The sequence below is a fragment of the Diceros bicornis genome, chromosome 28 (assembly GCF_020826845.1).
Source record: "Diceros bicornis minor isolate mBicDic1 chromosome 28, mDicBic1.mat.cur, whole genome shotgun sequence".
In the NCBI taxonomy this organism is placed as follows: Eukaryota; Metazoa; Chordata; class Mammalia; order Perissodactyla; family Rhinocerotidae; genus Diceros; species Diceros bicornis.
Window position 1 is genome coordinate 35,942,102 of NC_080767.1, and position 18,110 is coordinate 35,960,211.

An 18,110-nucleotide genomic window follows, 5' to 3' on the forward strand; every position below is an offset into this window, starting at 1 on the left:
GGGAGTAGCTCAGATGTGGCCACAAGCAAGGGGTAGGGGTGGCATTGTCTGGTAGGACAGGGCTTCTCAGACTCAAGCCAACATTGAAAAACCCTTGGCTTGTCAAAAATGAGGATTCCCAGGCCCTGCCAGAACTACACACTCTGTAGGGCAGGGTTTCTCCACCTCAGTACTACTGACATTTTGAACCAGATTATTCTGTTTTTTTTGAGGAGGTGTCCTGTGCATCCTAGGATATTTAGCAGCATCCTCCCAGTAGCACAACTCCAGCTGTGACAACCAAAAATGTCTCCAGATATTGCCAAATGTCCCCCGTGGGGGGCAAAATCGCCCCCAGTTGAGAACCACTCCTGCAGGCCTTGGACTGGACTTTTGAAACAAGCTTCCAGGTGATTCTGAGGCACAGAGTTGGGCACCTGGCTAAGAGAGGCACCCCAGGGACCTCCCAGCCCCAGCTGTGCTGCTGAGTTCCTGAGAGGGCTGGTCCCCCGATTCCTCCTATTCGGCTCCTACATTGAGGGGCAACCAGAGCAAGGCTCCGTCAGGAGTCCCTCCCCCAACAGGGCATCCCGCCTGCACCTCTCAGCAACGCCCACTCCGTGAGCTCCCAGTCCTTGGCCAGATTCCTGGAGGAGCCTGGCTGCCGTGATGCAACCCAGGTTCCCGGCTGATGAAACCCAGCCCAGGCCGGGAAGGCGAGAGTCTAATAAGGAAACAATTTAAATTGACAACATCTGCCAGTGCTTCCCTGAAGAGAGGCGAGTACAGCTGCCTGGGGAGGGGCACACCCCAGGGACCAGCCGAGGCTGCCGTCCAGGGGCTGCGGGGCAGTAGAGCCTCCATCCCAGCAACGTGGCCAACGTGGCAGCCCAGCGGCGTCTGGCTTCTGCCAGGAACTCAGGGCCGCGCAGGGGAAGCAGCTTGTTGCAGCTCTGACACAGCCAGCCCCTCCTCCCCAGACACGATGAGGCAGCAAGAAGTTCCTAGAAGCTGAGCCACTCTGCGTTGGATACTGGAGCACTCAGAGGAGCCACCTGGCCCCCCAAGACCCTTTCCCTGCTCCCCTGCAATGTGAGGCCTGAGGGGGGCTCGGGAATTTGGCAGGGGGCTAGGAGTAAAGGCTGGCCTCAGTGAGCGACCCACAGGAGTACAGAGTGGACGCACGCTGGGGCTTCAGAAACTCCAAACTGGAAAAGGGGTGGGGGGTCAGCCAAGTCACTCAGGCTTGGTGGGGAAGACTCAGGGTTAGGAGTAAGGATTCTGGGGTCTTGTGCATCTGGGTTCGAATCCTGCCACTCACCAGCCCAGGATCAATGGGATGGATCAAAAAACCCAAAGTGGGCAGGTGCCAGCTTCCCGGTTCACAGACACAGCCACAGCCTCTCCACTCTGCCTTCCACACCCAGAGTCAGGCTAGGCAGGCAGCTCGAGCTTCCCCACCACCCAGGCGCACGCTATTCTCGACTGATGCCAACTGGCCACTCCCTCTTGCTCTTACAGCCCGAGAGGAGAGCAGGCCGTTGAAGGGATCCAGAGTAAACTGCCGGCTTTGACCAAGTGCTGGTCCAACCCCACACACCTGGGCGAAGGTGCCCCCACCAACCAGTGTGACCCAGCCTGGCTCCTGTTTCCTGGGCACCCTCCTGTGGGCCAGGTGCTGCTCAAGCATTAACTCTCTGCAGGCACAACCACCACCCACTTCACAGATAAGCAAACTGACACAGGGAGTCCACAGCTCACACAGGAGACGAGAGGCAACCTGCACCCCCGAGCCCACCTCCCATCCTGCAGGATCACTGGGAAAATGCACCAAGACAGTGCAGCAGTTCCCAGGGGACTGTGGCTTCAGTCAATGCCCTGCACTTTGTGGCTGACCCTTCACCACGAGTCTCAATACCAAGGAAGAGGCGGCCTTGAGACCAGGCTCACCTAAAGGAGGGTTGGTCAGTGGGTCAGAGTGCAGGTCAGTGGGGCACAGCCCTGGGCCACACCTATCAAGACCTGCTGGTGTTGGGGACCGAGCTAGGTCAATCTGGGGTCAGAGGCTGAAGCGGGAAAATGTTCCTGCAGAAGTTCACAACATCAGCTTCCCGCCTCCTGAGCACTTTCTACTGATCAGGCACTGAACTGAGAGCTCTCCCTGACTGACCTCCCAGAATCCACACCCCAACCCTGGAAGGTGAGTACTAGCATCCTCATGTCACAGGTAGGGAAACTGAGGCCCAGAGCACAGAAGCCACCTACCTCAGGTCTGACTGGGAGAGGGCTGTAATCTGAACCCCTGGCTGTCTGACCTCAGAGTCTCTAACTGGGCTCCCATGCCAGGGCTGGGCCAGGCTGGAGGCTCTAGAAGTTCAAAGCAAGAAGACACAGCTGGGCTGTAGGAGCAACTTCCTCTCTCCCCAGGACCCAACTGTAGAAAACCAAGCTGCAGGGCTGGCTCTGCTTGGGGACTTTCCCTCCCTGAGCCCCTGAGACTCCCAGCAGGCTGCTCACAGTCACGGGCAGGAGGCAGAGAGGCTGGGGTTTAAGGCCAGGCTCTGCCACCCACTGGACACTTGACCCCTCTGGGCCTCAGTCACTGTCCTGCCCCCAACTCACAAGGTTGCTGAGAGGCCTAATGAGAGAACAGGGCCTGGCACACACCCAGAGGGCACTCACGCTGAGTGGGGAACATGGCTGCAACCATAGAAGTAACTCCGAGGCACCTGGTCCAGCAGAAACCCAGGCAGGTAGGCCCCCGACGGAGCCTCCCCTTCCCCGCCCCAGGACCATGGATCAGGACATGTCCCCAGGCCTTGAACCTGGCTGGGACATCCCAGGTGGACTGGCAGGTGGCCCAGGCATGCCCAGGCCACTCCTGGCTGACTCACGCCTGGGTGGTGTTTGAATCACCCAAGGAGGGGAAGAGACAGGAGGGAGGGATCCCCGGAGCCCAGTTCCTCGAATGGCTGGACTCCAGCAAGTCACAAGGGTGTCCCTGTCCTCTGAGCACCTACCCAATTCGATGGCCCCGAAAGCACCCTCCTCCCAACTACTGCAGCTGGACAAATTCCTTCCTCTTCCGGGCCTGGGTCTTAGGTACGGTGAAACGGACGAGGCTCCCGTGTCCCAGAGCATGGAGGTCCCAGAGAGGGCTGCGGCTTCAGCACTGCTGCTCCCTGCGTCCTGAGGACAGCATCTGGCACACAGAAGGCGCTCAGTACGTAACTGATGACTCAATTAGTGACCTTCACAGCCCTGCTTCCAACAAGGGCCGCCCTAGGCCTTCTTGCACAGGTACTTCCGCCTCCAGAAAAGGGGCCTCCGGCTGTGGTTGGGCTGTGTCCTCTAGCTCGCTACAGAGTCTGAGGGGTCAGGGCTCATCGCCATCTCTGGATCTGCCCCCCGATGTTCCCATTGCTCCACACAGCACTCCCCAAGGCTCCTTGGATTTCTGAGGGAATCATCAGGGACGACTCAGCCAGGGTCACATCTCCTCACAGACTCAGACCTGTTTCTCCAGCCGTCTTCAGCAGCTCTCCAAGACTCCAACCACAGGACGAAGGGCTGGAGGTCAGGTGAGACCATGAGGCCCTGACTCACCAATCTCCACTCCCCAAACACCTGATTCTCCTGCAGGCTGACGGGCCGACCCTGGGCCCATTGCTGCCTCTGTCATTCACTTACTCCACACACATTAACTGAGCACTTACTAAGAGCCAGGCCTGAGCGGGACATTGGGGATACATCCAGAACAAGCCTGGGCCTCGCTCTTGTCTGCATCCAAAATGGGCGTGGCCATTCTCACCCAGGTCCTTGTGATTCCTCTTTAGCTGACACGAAACGCTTAGGAGGCGCTGGAGCCCAGGGTCAGGACTTCTCCTGGCATTCAGGGAGAGAACATCAGTCGAAAGCCCATCCCCAAAGAGAGGAGTCAGGGCCAGAGCAGGCAGAAGAGGCCAGTGCCTCCCCTCCCCTGCTGTCCTCAACACTCCTCTGAGAGCCGATGTGTCTAACAGTCTCCCCGGCTCATGGTCCCCAGGGCAAGGACCATGGCTGTCTTGGCCATTGCTGGACCCAGTGCCCAGTGCAGGGCCAGGGCAGCAGCCCGGCTCTAATCACAAATGTTTGCTGAATGGGTGAACCACAGGAAGAGAGAAGAGAAACAACAACAGTAAAAGGAGAGAGGGAGGAACATGGACCTTTCCTTTTTACTCCCACCCTTGGGTCCCCTCCAATAACTGCCCTGGATTAAGACCAACCACTGCCAGTCTTCACTGAGCACTTACTCTGTGCCAGGCGCTATGCTGGGTACCTAACCAGTGTCAACCTTTTTAATCCAAGCACCAAGAAGGAGCTTATCATTCCATTTCACAGATGAGGAAAGCAAGGAGGATCAGAAAGATCCTGTGCTCTGGCAGCCTCAAGAGCCCACTCTCCCTCTGAACTGCCAAGCTCCACGGCCCAGCAGCCCCTGCCCGGGTTTGCAAGAGGCAGAAGGAAAATCCCTAGCCAGAGAAGGCTGTTGGCAGCTGCCGAGCTGAGTTACGGCCTCATAAAGAGGAGCAATGCTTATCAGCTCAGGATGGTTCAGGCTGCCCTACCAGAAAGACCCTGGAAAGACCCGAGGACCGTTTCCAGGCACCCAGGAGGCGCCACATTTCTGTCTAGAGGACCTTGGGGCCCAGCACCACCAAAGGTGTGGGTGTCTCCAGGCTGCTTCTGACACAGACGTGCACACATTGTCGGTGCACAGCTCGCAGACTCTCAGAGCAGTCACGTGTCACCAGTGCCCAAGAAGCAGGACTTTACAGGCCCCAGAAGCCCCTTCCAGACACAAGTTCCACCCCGACAAAGATAACATCATCCTGACTTGTATCAGGACGGGTTTTTTCCTCAGCATGCTCTTGAACTTTATATAAACAGCATCACACACCACGCTCTTACGCTCTTGTCTCAGCTTCCTTCCCTCAACATTGCTTGTGACACTTCCTTGTTGTGAGTAGCACAGCTTGTTCAATCTCACTGTCGCCACAAAGGCTTGAGTTTTGTTTTTAACCATTCCTTGATGACAGAGGTAGGAAGCCGCCCTTCTCAGCTGACAGCCACCTTCCCTTCTGCAACGTGGGGCCCCAAGCGTCAACCCCATGGCTGCCCTTCATGGTTCTAAAACACAAATCCGACTGATTCATACCCTTCGGTGGCTCCTGCCTCAGATAAGGTCCAAGCCTTTCCCCATGCCCCTCCACTCCAAGCCCCTCTCTATGTACCCCCCTCCAAGCCCCTCCCCATGCCCCCCACTCCAAGCCCCTTCCCATGCCCCCCAGTCAAGCCCCTCCCCATGCCCTCCTACTCCAAGCCCCTCCCCATGCCCCCCACTCCAAGCCCCTCCCCATGCCCCCACTCCAAGCCCCTCCCCATGCCTTCCCACTCCAAGCCCCTCCCCATGCCCCCACTCCAAGCCCCTCCCCATGCCTTCCCACTCCAAGCCCCTCCCCATGCCCCCACTCCAAGCCCCCTCCATGCCCCCCCAACTCCAAGCCCCTCCCCACATCCCCCCACTCCAAGCCCCTCCCCATGCCCCCACTCCAAGCCCCTAGGCCGCTGGCTCTTTTTCCCAGCTCAGCACTCTTGCCCTTGCCTCCCTCTGCCCTGGGCTGCTCTTCTCCCACCGCCCACTAACCTACTTGTCTGGGACCAAGTCCAGCATCACTTCCTGGGGCCTGTAGGGCCCCACACACAGAAGGTGCTCAGGAAATTGCCCCTGAGGGACTGGGGGAGCCACAGGTGTGCTGCACCCACATCTGCAGAGAGTCCAGCCTCCCAAAGAGGAAGTGGTGGGAGGTGAGGGCGTCTTGCATGCAAACAGGACCCAGACTTCTGCCCTGCCCAGCGCAGCCTGTGCACCTTCTCCCCTCTCAGCAGGTTTAGTCTGTTTCCAGCTGTCAGATGCATGGCCCTGTGCTGAGCAGGTAGCCCTGGTCTAGGTAGCCCTCCCACCCCCACACAAGCACCTCCACCCCATTTGATGGAGGAGAAAACAGAGGCTGAGAGGACAAGGCCATTGGCCAGGGTCACAGAGCCAGTGAGTAGCTGCCAAAGTCCAACTGCAGAACTCGGGGCAGGGCCCAGCCCCCTCCTGCTCCCCATCCCACTAGGAACAACCCCACGCCCCACAGAGGGTCCACCCAACACAACCCATCAGTGCCCCCAGCTGCCTCTCAATCACAGCACGGCAGTGCCCAGCTGCCTGGTATGTGGGTGAGGGCTGCGCCTGACACGGACTGACTCCTCCAGCACCGGGGCGGGGGGGGGGGGGGGGGGGGTTAAGCAGCTGGTGGTGGCTGGCACATGGTCCAGCACCATCAGCGCCCACACTGGTTCAATGCCAAGGGAGAAAAGTCCCAGCCCTGCGCCAGCACCAACCTGAGGCAGGAAGCCCCAGAACTAAGATGCAACAGAGGCCGCTCTGGCCCAGCCTGGGGAAGGAGCTAAGAAGCATGGACGGGGACTGTAGTGTCCTGAGATGAGGGCCCACAGAGGGTGCACAAGACCAAAAGAGGCCAGGGAAGGCTTCCTGGAGGAGGTGGCTCCTGGGCTGAGCAGGAGTTTAGCCAGGTGAAGAAGCCGGGGAAGGGAGCTCGAGGACAAGGCAACTGCAGAAGCAAAAACCTGTAAGAGGAAGGCGTAGTGGAAGCCAGGGCAGCGCCAAGAGTGGCAAGGGCCTCCCACCCACTGAGGGGCCCCTGGCTTTCTCACCGGTTCCGCCGTCCCCCAGCAGCGTCTGATGCCAGTGCCCTCACCTCATATGGGGAGCTGTCTTCTGCCTGCCAGAGTGGGTCCCGGAGCTAGCTATGAAGAGGGCCCCTTCCCGCAGGCAGAAGACCCCCCAGCCCAGCCTCGCCCAGGGGGAGTGCTCCAGCTCTCACTGGCTCAGAGCCAAGCACCCCAAGGCAGGGAAGGTTCAAGGCAGGGGGGGCAAGAAAGCGCACAGACCCCACTGAGGACCCTGAGCTCCAGCGTGAGGCCCTGCCCCTTAGACACTAGGTGTGCTCCTCATCCACTCCCACCCCTCCAGACGGCAGAGAGCACTAGACGGGAGGCACCCTCTCCCCGCAGCACCCCACAGAATCACAAGATAGACACACACCCGTCAGTCCTGGCCCAGAGGGAAGTGCCAGCTGCCACGGAGGGGCTACTGCGGTGTGCCATCCAGCCCACTGCCATGACTCAGCCCGGGGACCAGAGGATGGACTGCAGCATGGACTGTGTTTCTACCATGTGCCAGGAGCTGAGCTGGACGTCTGACAGGCATTATCTCACTGTGTCCTCCCAAGAGCACTGCGAGGCAGGCACCAGCAGCCCTGCTTGCTAGGGAGGGCCACTGAGGCTTAGGGACTAAGGCCTTTGTCCAAGGTCACACAGGCAGCAAGAGGCAGGAGGGGAACGTCCTTCCCAGGTCTGTGTATGGGGCGAGGCACCAGCCTGACCAAACAGGCAGACAGTCCTCCCTCTACCGGAGCTGGCTGGAGGGGCTGCAGGCTGGCCACTCCCAGTTGACATCTGGGCAGGGGCAGGGGCAGGTGGTTCCAGGCCTGCATGTGAGAGCTGTTTCGAGCCCGGGGCCAGGAGAGGCTCAGAGCAGAGACCAAGGGTTTGCAAACACAGCCCTAAGCAGACACCAAGGCCAGGCACAGGCTGGGCAGCTTCAGGCCTCACCAAGACCACCAACGGCACAGTGTGACCTCAGGGAGGGCCAGAAGGCCCAGGGGTGGCAGATCTCAGGTCACAGAGCACGTGTGGGGCCCTGGGGGCGGGTCTGGTTTCCCCTACAACCCTAAGCACTTGCTAGGCAAGGTGGATAATGAAGAGAGCCACCCCTTGCCCCCACCCCATGTCAGTTCCAGGTCTCTTTCTAAGCAAATCTGATGTCTCTCCCCTGCTCAAACCTTTCCGTGGCTGTCTGGTGAGATGAGGATAAACCTACACTGGCTGCCATGGGTGTTACTGCCCGTTCCCAGCAGTAAGGTCACCACACGGCAGGCACCAGACTCCACACACTGAGTCCCCTGGCTCCTGAGGCCGTGAGCATACACACCAGCAGCTACCACAAGGCCCAAGCACAGCTTCCCAAATGCAAGTCAGGACTTCCAGGTACTGAACAAGATGAGTTCAAAGGCACTCAGGGCCCCCAGCTACCCCGGGTCAAGCAGGGCCCACAGGCCCGCAATGTGACTGCTGCTAAGAACCCCTGGCCAGAGTGGCTCCCAGGACAGAGCTGGAAGTGAGGAAGAGGCCTCAGGGAACTGCCTTGGCTCTACAGAGCCAGATCACCTCAGGTCAGGGCTCTGCTGGCGCCAGGCTGGCGGGCAGGTGGCAGGGGCTGCCAGGGCGGCACCTGCCAACAGTTGGCCAGCTGGCGGCAAAGGCCAGGTCCAAGGAGCAGACACCAAGGCCAGACACAGGCTGGGTGGCTTCAGGCCTCACGAAGGGCACCAGCAGCACAGTCTGGCCCCTCGGGGAGCCAGCGGCTGGCCTGGTGCCTCCCAGCCTGGCCTCGCCCACTTCTCCTGCCAGCAGGACTTCTCTCCAAGGAGCCCCGCCTCCTCACGCCCACCAGCCTGCACAGGGAAGGACGCCCACAGCAGCCCTGGGGACCACGCTGGGCCGAGTAAAACGAGGGCGGCAGACCACAGTCAGGGCTCCAAGGGCCTGCAGTGGGATCAGGAGGAGCCTAGAGCAGGCAGCCCACGGAGGGGGCAGCCACAAAGCCCCTTGGGCCAAACACTGCCACATGGCACTGCTGCCAGCTCTTCCAACTCAAAAGAAACTGAAAGTCTGGATTTTAGTGCTGTCAAAAACTATTAGAGAATGGGCTGGCCCCGTGGCTTAGCAGTTAAGTGAGCGCGCTCCGCTGCTGGCGGCCCGGGTTCGGATCCCGGGCGTGCACCGACACACTGCTTCTCTGGCCATGCTGAGGCCGCGTCCCACATACAGCAACTAGAAGGACATGCAGCTATGACATACAACTATCTACTGGGGCTTTGGGGAAAAAATAAACAAATAAAATTAAATTTAAAAAAAAAAAAAAACTATTAGAGCAACAAAACACCGGCTACGCTTGGCCACCGTGTGCCCTTGGAACTGCCATCTTCTGGTACCTAGTAAGTGCTAGGTGTGGGGCCAGGCAATTCAGGATGAGGAAACCCGCCTGCCCACCAACCTTCTCTCCAGTCTGCCCACTCCTTTCCCTCTGCCTGCCACCACCCAGCCAGGCCAGCACAACTTGCCCAGCCAACTCCAACTGTGCCTTCTGGGGTGCCGGTCAGGCCCCCTTGCATCTTCACTTAGCAGCCAAAAGCCTTCACCCTAATGGGCAAACCAGGCCACACTGCTCCTCTGCCCCTTGAATGGACCCCCAAGGCCAGGAACGGTCCAGCCCAGCCACCCCCCATCCTCATTCACTTCAGCCCCTCCCTGCACCCCAGCCACACCAGCCCCTCGCCTAGATGACTGACCAAGTGCCTTCCCATCGGAGGGCCTCTACCCACAAGGCTCTTTGCAACCTCTCTCCAGTCTGATCTCCCTCAGCCTTCAAAGATCCTGTGAAGGGTCACTTCCTCGGGGCAACCCTCTCTATCACCATGATGTGCTCTGTCAAGAGATCATGAGTTCTATGAGGGCAAGGACCATGTCCAGCCTAGGGTGGGTGCCCAGTCAACACCTGTCAGACAAATGGACAGGTGACTGAACAGAAATGCCTTCCCCAAGTGGTCCACCAGGATCTAATGGAATCCTGAAGAGGACCCATCCCAGATCTCCCTGGCTCTGAGGTCTCTGTGATGCCCACCAGGCACACTGCCCCACTCCCATGGGGAGCTGCACGGGAGGAGGGCTGTCTAGTCCCGTTCACCTCTGAAAGCCCAGGACCAAGCAGGGCCTTGGTAGATGCATTCTGGAATAGGGACACACGCCTGCCAGCCTCCTCCTCCTGCCCCAGCTCTCAGCCTCCAGAGCTTCTGCTCTGTGAAGTGGATGCCCTGCCTGACTTGGGGTCCCACTGCACCTCCACTTCCCCACCCGCCTCGGGCTTGAACCATGTGTCCATCTCCACACACACCCCCCCCCCGACACCAAGATGTGCATGAGGGCAGGCATCAGGGTAGCTGATTCCAGTAGCATTCTGCAGCCTTTTCCAAGGAGGGAGGGAGAGGGCCTCAGGGAATCGGAGGCTGGGCAAAGCCTGTAGTGTGTGCAAAGACCTCCCCAGGCCCAGGGCTTCCGGCTACAGAGCTCACCTGTCCAAAGCCTTCTTCATGGCCCCAAAATCCCAAATATCCCTCAAGGCTCCCATCCCGCCAGCCCAAGGCCAGGCCCACGGAGGGAAAGCAGCACCTGTCTGTGAGCAGGCATGCACTCTTTCAATAGGTTGCCCAAATCAAAATCCCACTGAAGAGAAAACTGGGGATTCAAAGCTGCCCAAGAAGAAGGGGCGGGGCACGGGCCTCCCCAGGTCACACAGTCTGCTTCGGGGACAGCCTGGCACCCCTGGAGGAGCCCCTCCTCTCGTTCTGGCCCAGCCTGCCCACTTCATGCAGAGACAGGTACTGAGGCACAGGGGACAGAGGTCAGGGCCAGACCAGAGTCCACCCCACTGTGCCATTAGCTTTTCCTATGAAGTGACCCTGAACAAATGACTTCTCAGCCCCGGGCCTCAGTTTCCCCATCCATTGGCTGAGGAGGCACTCTCTGCCTGTCTCCTCCAGAGAGGACTTGCTGTAAGGAAAATTGATGCCTCCTTCTTGCTCCCTCCCCTGGCACCCGCCAGCCACGTGCACGGGGCAGGCCACAGGACCAGTGCCAGCTGGACGCAGAGACCTCTCGGGATGTTTGGGATTCTTCCTGCCTGAAGGACAGATTGGCTGGAAGCCTGCACCCAGCCCACCCTGGGGAGACCATGGCCCGGTGCATGTTTCCCGACTCACCAAACTTGGCTGGGACCTCCGCATCCCTCCAGGGACCCCCAGCAAAGCCTCCCAGATGCCATTTGGATGCATCCGCCTGGAAGGCCTCCATGCAGGGACCTTGGCAAATGCCCATTGTGCCTCAGTGCCAGCCCGTGCCTGGCCCCAAATCCGAGGCAGTGACTTCAGCTCCATCCCCATCTACGATCTTGGGGCCCCTTTTCCTCAGATCTCATGGGATCTAGCTTGGTGCCTTGAAATTACCCAAACGTGGAGCTTCCTGTACCACCCAACCCACTGAAAACAACCTTCAAAGGTCTAGGGACACCATATGGGACTGTAGCTGTTTCAGCTCTCTGCCACCAAGGCAAGGGAGGGCTTTGCAGCCGGACCTGCCCAATCTAAATCACAGCTCTGCCACTCCCGGGCCCAGCACTCTAGGTCTCCTGACCCATTTCCTCATCAGCTCATGAGGCACCCAGTTCGAGGACTCAACTGACCACACATTTGAGGTGCTCAGCAAGTCCCTGACATACAGTAAGTGCACAGTCAAAGGCAGCTTAAACCCTAATAATAAAAGGGTTATTTCCCCACCAGGTGACCTCTGGCATGTGGCTTCACCTCTCTGGCCTTGTTGCCTCTCCGGACAGCCGAGAGGATTAATGGACGAACCATTTGCAAAACACTCAGCACAGTGCTTGGCACATAGCGGGGGCCCTCAGAACATGGTAGCCGTGAGGACTGTGGTTCGTAAGGAGGCCTCAGAAAGACGAGGCTGGGGAACAGTGTGATGTACCACCTGTTCTACCTGCTCAAATTGGGTCAGGCTGGAGCTGTGTACCCAGCTGTTGCCATGGCACCCATCACGCAGGGAAACACTCCAGCTAGGAGGGCGGGTGCGCCAGGGGTGGGGCCTCAGGCCTGCTTCGCTCAGACACCACCTGTGCTGCCACCACCAGTCTCTGGGCCATCTCAGGGGTACCTGGGGTTGTGGGGAGCGTGCTACTGGATCTCAGCCCAGGATCTAAGCACGTCTCATTACCCCTGACTCTACCCCAACTCCCAAACAATGGGGCCTTGGCCGTCTGGAGGGTTGGGCTGTGAGGTGGGGCTCACAGGCTGCAGACCAGGGTGGGCAGGATGAGAGTGGAGGGGGTAGCCTCAAGCCCCAACGTCGCTGTCTGCCCCCTCCAGCCACACCTGCCCAGCAGCAAACATACCCAGAACCCACACAAGTGCCCAGCCTTGGGGGGCCCAAAGTCAGCTCCTCCCTCCCCAGCCCCACTCAGGTTTCATCCAGGATGAGGGCTAGGAAACGCTGTTTGGGCTCAGCTGGGTTCAGGGAATCCATGGCCCCTTGCCAGGAGGCAACAAGGGGAGGCAGAGGCGAAATCCAGACACTGTGGGCTGAGACCTGGAACTTTCCAGACTTTCCTGGATGAGAGGGCAGGTTTAGAGCAATGGAAAGGCTGACAGGTAGGGTGACAGTGGCTCCAGGGCCTGGGAGGCCAGGCGAGACGTCAGCCTGGGGCTGAATACCAATTCCTCAGTGGGATCCACGACCCTGTCCCCACCCCCAGCTCACATGTAGGACCCCTGCTGTCTCCAGCTGATCCCCCCCCAAGGCCTGGGAGGGGCTCGGGCCTGGGCCCCTCTGCCATAATAACAACAAGTGCTACAACAATTTGCCTGGGCCGACATGGTATAAACATTACCCATTCCCCCTCACAAGTCTAGGAGTGGGTATGACTTCTCCTATTTCATAGAGGAGGAAACTAAGACTCAAAGGCAGAACACGGTAGTAGTTAAAAGCACATCCTGAGTTTGAATCTGGGCTCCGCTGTATTAACTCACAAAAATCACATCCTCCCCTGCAAAATGGGCATAATAATTCTACAGACCCCCCCCAATCTCCACCCTGCTCCATGACATGGTCAAGGAGTTAAGTGAGAGGTGCTAGTAAAGCAAGGAGCACAGCACCAATAATCGCTGGTTCCTGGAATCAGAGAGGTTAGGTAACTTGCCCAGAGTCACCCAGCCAGTGAGTGGCCGACCCCAAGCCCTAGCTCTGAGCACAGCCCTTTCCCTAAAAACTTGCGCTGCTTTGTGGGTGGCCACGGGATCACAGGCTTCCCGGGACACTGAGCACGGCGCCACCCCCACAGCAAAGGGCAGCCCTTGTCTGAATTCCTCAGATAAGCAGCTCCCAGTAGACTGGGGAGCCTCCAGGCCTGCGCGGGCCCAAATGCACAGAAAAGGCAACCCACCTGTCCACACCAGAGATTCCTAAATCTGGGTTGGCTACATGGGTCCTCTCCCCTCCTCCCAGCGGATATTTGACCCCAGATTCACCCAACAGGTCTCCAAACAGGCCAAGTTCAGTTGACAACCACCTCCTGCAAAGTCCCTGGCAAGCCACTTACTTCCTCTTTCTGGGCCTCAGTTTCTCCATCTATAACAGGCACTCCCATCTCAGAACCATGAGGCAGATCCAGCTAACTGGGCCCACAAAGAGGCCTGAGGGGCAAAGGGACAGACCAGGGGAGGGAACCAGCGCGTCCCCAGGCCCTGTGCCAGGCCCTGCACCACATTCTATTTACTGAAATTTCTCCACACCTCTCTGACAGAGACCTGTACTGGACCCAGAAAGTGACAGAGCTAGGACTCAATCAGACTCCCAGGCACTCTCCTGGACCGGCCAGGACTATGTGCCCCGTCAGTGGGAGCAGCTTGGGAACTCAGCCGCCCTCAGCAATGAGCTGGGCAGAGGGACCTGCAGGATGGGGAAGAACACAAAACCAAACTTGATCAAGCCTTTTTCAGAGAGGGTGGACAGAGTATTTGCAATGCAAAACAGCCCATTTGCAGCCAGAAGAGGGCTGTCCCTAAGAGGGGGGCCTAGGCAGGCCAAAATCCTGCCATTCCCCTCCAGCCAGACCAGGAGGGCCCAGGGCCAGGCCTTCCCAGCCTCTGGGAGTACCAAGAAACCTGTGGCTGGCCCGGGCTCTAAATCATATGACACAGCAAGTGGCCAGCTGAGTGCAAGGTGGCCTGGAACCCTCCTCCCCTTCTCACCCTTCAAGGCACAAACCCTGCTGGGCTTTGTGCAAGTCTGCAGAATGCGCCTACGCAAGCTGCGTGCAAGGCCCCAAGAAGGGGCTGAAAGAATAGACCCCCCCAGGTATCTGGCTGGTCACCTGCTAACCAGTGCCCGGCACCTTGCCAGCTTTCTCTGGCCCAGACCTCCCAGATCGCTTAGCCCTACCTTGTGCAAACCTGCCTCAGACACACACAACCCCCAGCACTCTCTTGGCCCCAAGGGGCGCTTCCACACTCGCCAAGTGGCTACATCTCGCTCATCATCCCCCTCCCCTAGAGGCGCGACTGCCCTAGCTCCTACCTTGACGACAAGCTGACAAAATCCCCGCCATCCAGCAGCCGGACCTTGCAGAAGAGGACCCCGTTCACAAAGGGGACCGCAGTCAGCTCCTCCAAGGTGAAAGTGGTTTGGAATTTGAATTTCTTCTTTTTCATCAAGAAAGCCATGAGCGAGTTCCCTGAGTCTGAAGCCCCGAAGGCCAAAAAAAAGGGGGGAGCCAGAAATCCCCAGGATTCCTTTCCCTACACCACACCCCCTCCTCAAAACACCAGAGCCGGACCCCGCCCAGATGGTGGCGGAGGCGGCAGAGAGGGCGGGGATCTGAGTCCGGAGGGCCCGGGTCTGAGCGACCAGTCCAGTTCTCGGGCCGGTTGGCTTCACCCTCGGGGAGCCGGGGCTCGGAGGGGTTCGGAGTGGCCGGGGGCTTCACCGGCATGTAAACAGTGGAGCATGGCCCAGGAGGCAAGCGCAGGGGCAGCGGGCGGCGCGCGAGCGGCAGCGCTGGCGAGCAGCATCCCGGGCCGCGGTACCCGGGAGCTCGCCGCGCGACCGGGCTCGGCGGGCGGACCGGTGAGACTGACGGCGCCGGGCGGACCGGTGAGGCCGAGGGCGGCGGGCGGCCCCGCCTCCGCCCCCGCCCCGCTGGCGGCCGGGGGAGGCGCCCTCGCCGCGCACACGCCCCCGCACCTGGGTACCGGGCTGCCGGAGCAGGTGAGTCCCGGGAGGCTGCGGGCCCCCAGGGGGCGGCCGGGAGCTCTGGGGGGGTCTCTCTGGGAGGCGGGTCCGGGACGCTCCGGGCCGGGAACGTCCAGCCGCGGCCCCAGGCAGCGGGGGCGCCGCCTCCTCCTCGGTCCTTGGTCCCGCGCCGCGGGCCCCGGCGGAGCTGAGGCGCCTCCCCGGCCGGCCGCTGGCGCGCGCCTCACCCGCCGCCTCTGCCCAGCACCCCGCTAGCAGCAGCGCCGCCGTCTGCGCTCCCGACGCCGCCGCCCGACCCCGACGCTGCGCGGCGCCGCTCGGAGAATGCCGAGGCCCAGCGCGGCCGCCGCGGACCCGCCGCCCGGCGAGGGAGGGGCGGGGCGCCGGCGGCCCAGCCCGCCTGCGATTGGGCGGCCCCGCGAGGCGGGCGCGGAGCGCGATTGGCGGAGAGCGGTGTGGGGCGGGACTCGCGGGAGGCAGAGGCCGGTCAGGGCGCTCGGATTGGTGCACCGCGCGGTTGGGCCCGCCTCCTCAGTCGGGGCGGAGCGGAGGGAAAAGGAGAGGGGCCCCGGGAAGGCAGTGGGAGGTCGCGGGGCGGGAATCCAGGGCTGGCAGGGCAAGGAGGAGGGCGCGAGCAGAAGAAAAGAAGAAACAATGAAGAGAAGAAACAATGTGAACACTGTGGCTGGAATGGCCCTCCATTGTCCCCCCAGACTGAGCTCGTTGACCCCTAAATCAGGCCCGGAAGGTAGCGAGTCCCGTTTTTCAGAAAACACACTCAGAGGTAGCCGGGACTAGACCAAGCAGGTATTTCGCCTCCGAATCTCTAGTTCTCAGCACTGAGGAGGGAAGTGACCAGGGGGTGATTTGGAGCATTTCATTACGCAACCTTGTGTTAGACCCAGCTTCTCCCGTCCCAAGCGCTATCTTTTGTTGTCGGTTAGTTTCTTACCTAGTTGAGGTTGGTCTCCCTGACTGGATTAACTGTCCTGGGCACAGAGACTGCTTCGGGTGCCTCCCAGGCCCTGGACATATTGTTCTTTCATTCAGTCCCCAAATGTTAAGGGGCAATCTGCTCTGAGCCAGGCTCGGACCTAGCAGTCAGCCTGGTGGGCCTGCCCTCTCCAACGTCTCCACGCTCAAGACCAGGTGGAGAAGCAGACAGGGACACAGGCAGTGACAAATCGGGTGGATGAGAACTGTAATGGGGCACGGACGGGGGACTGAGGGAGTTCGATGGAGGTAGGAGTCGGGGGGAAGGGGACACAGAGAGAACCCTTCTTGAACAAAGTTACCCAAGCCACCTGCAGGATTCATGCCCTGAGTTAGGCAGAGTACAGGCAAAGGAAGGGGTCCTTGGAGAGTCCTGGCGCCCAGAGAGTGCAGTACTCACAGAAAGCTGCGAGTACCTCTGTCTGGCTGCACTGTAACAATTTGAGAAAAGGGGACCAGAGATGGGGCTAGAAGGCCTGTAGTGGCTGGACCTTGCAGAGTCTTGTAGTAGATCAGAGTAAGGAGGAGAGCCGTGCACACATTTTGAGCAGGAGAGTGACCCAGACAGATTTGCTCTTTGTTGCAAGAAGCTTGCTCTGGCTGCTTACCGCTGCTCTGGTAGTGGTGGAGGGGAGAAGATGGGAGACAGAAGTGAGGGGTCTGTTGAGGTGATCCAGGCAAGAGATGAGACAGCAGAACCTCAGCACAGGGGAAAATGGAGAGGATGGGGCTGAGAGGCATTCAAGAGACAGATTCAACTGGACTAGAGGATGAGTTAAATCCGGCCGTGTAACTGAGGACTCAGGTCTCTGATTTATTCCAGCTTCCCAGCCATGAAATGGGTGATGACCTGCACTTCTCTCCAGTTTGTCGCATGATTTAGAAAACACAGTTAGCCGGATAGGAGAAAGATGATAGTAGCAGCTCCCAGCGCTACTGTGTATCCCCATTTACAGCCAGGGGAGTTGAGGCCTGGAGAGTTTAAATCAGTTGACTCGGGTCTTGACCCTGGAGCCCAGGCTCTAGAGTGCTAAGCTGTGCTACCCACATGATGGGGTGTGTTTATCGCTAATCTGGCTAGGCCTGCTCCACAGGGGAAGAGCCTGTGGCTACCTGACCCCAGGAAGGAATTTCAGAGGAGGGAACCAGCCAAGGATGTCCCAAGGCCTGGCTAGCTCCTCAGCTGCGACCGTGAGTAACCCCAGGCCACCCCAACAGGAAGCAGGGTGGGCCTTGCTGCCAGACTTAGCTGGGGTGGGGTATTTGTCTCTCTGCAGCCTCAGGGCTGGGAACCCGGGAAGTTTCCCTTCCCTCATTTCCCAGATGGTGCCTGGGGAAGGGAGAGAGCGTGGTGCCAGGATAGGATGCTCCATTTGGGGTGAGACAAGCCCGGGTTAGAATCCTGGCTCTGCTGCACGTTGGCACTGTGGCCTTGGTTCGGGACACTGGGGCTCAGGGGCTCCAAATAGAGAGGGAGAGTGGTATGGTATGGCTAAGACCGCTTGCCCTGGAGCCAACAGAGCTGGGTCTAAAATCTGGCCGACACAACATTCCCCACATGTGTCACACAAGCTTTGAGTGTAGTTTTGCATGCATAGAAAGGATACATCCTAAACTTTTCCATCTCTGAGCCCCAGTTTCTTTACTTGAAAAATGGAAATAAGAATACCAACCTTTCTGAAATGTTGTGAGAGCTTCAAGAGGCTTAGGCAAAAGGCAAAAGAGGCAAAAGGCTTAGGCCTGGAGGGACATGGGGATCTGAGCCAGTGGTGAGCAGGGAGCTCCAGGCCAGCTCTTCCACTGCTCCAGCCCCCAAAATTCCCCCGCATAGCCAGTCCTACCTCCCTGAGGCCCTGTCATATAGGGAACATAGAGACATGTCATATAGAGACATATAGGGAAAACAGTACCTAACAAGATAATTCAGACAAGTGGTCTGGAGAAGGAAACCCATGTGAGAGAGGATGATTGGATTGGGGGTCCTGACTTAGATGCGGCAGTCAAGGAAGGTCTCTGTGAGGTGCTATCTCAGCCCAGACCTAGATAATAAGGGGACCCAAGCGCTGGAAGCTCTGGGGGCAGAGGCAGGAGCTGGC

At 59.3% G+C, this 18,110-nt stretch overlaps 1 protein-coding gene across 1 annotated transcript in view; it reads right to left on the reverse strand.

Moving 5' to 3' along the window:
• EEIG1 (estrogen-induced osteoclastogenesis regulator 1) overlaps positions 1–15,316 on the reverse strand; it is a 32,506-nt gene extending 17,190 nt beyond the window's left edge. Inside the window, exon 1 of the mRNA XM_058524149.1 lies at positions 14,347–15,316. Within this exon, the coding sequence (XP_058380132.1) occupies positions 14,347–14,492 (146 nt within the window). The 5' untranslated portion in view covers positions 14,493–15,316. The remainder of the gene's footprint in view (positions 1–14,346) is intronic.
• Positions 15,317–18,110: the final 2,794 nt, after the last annotated feature.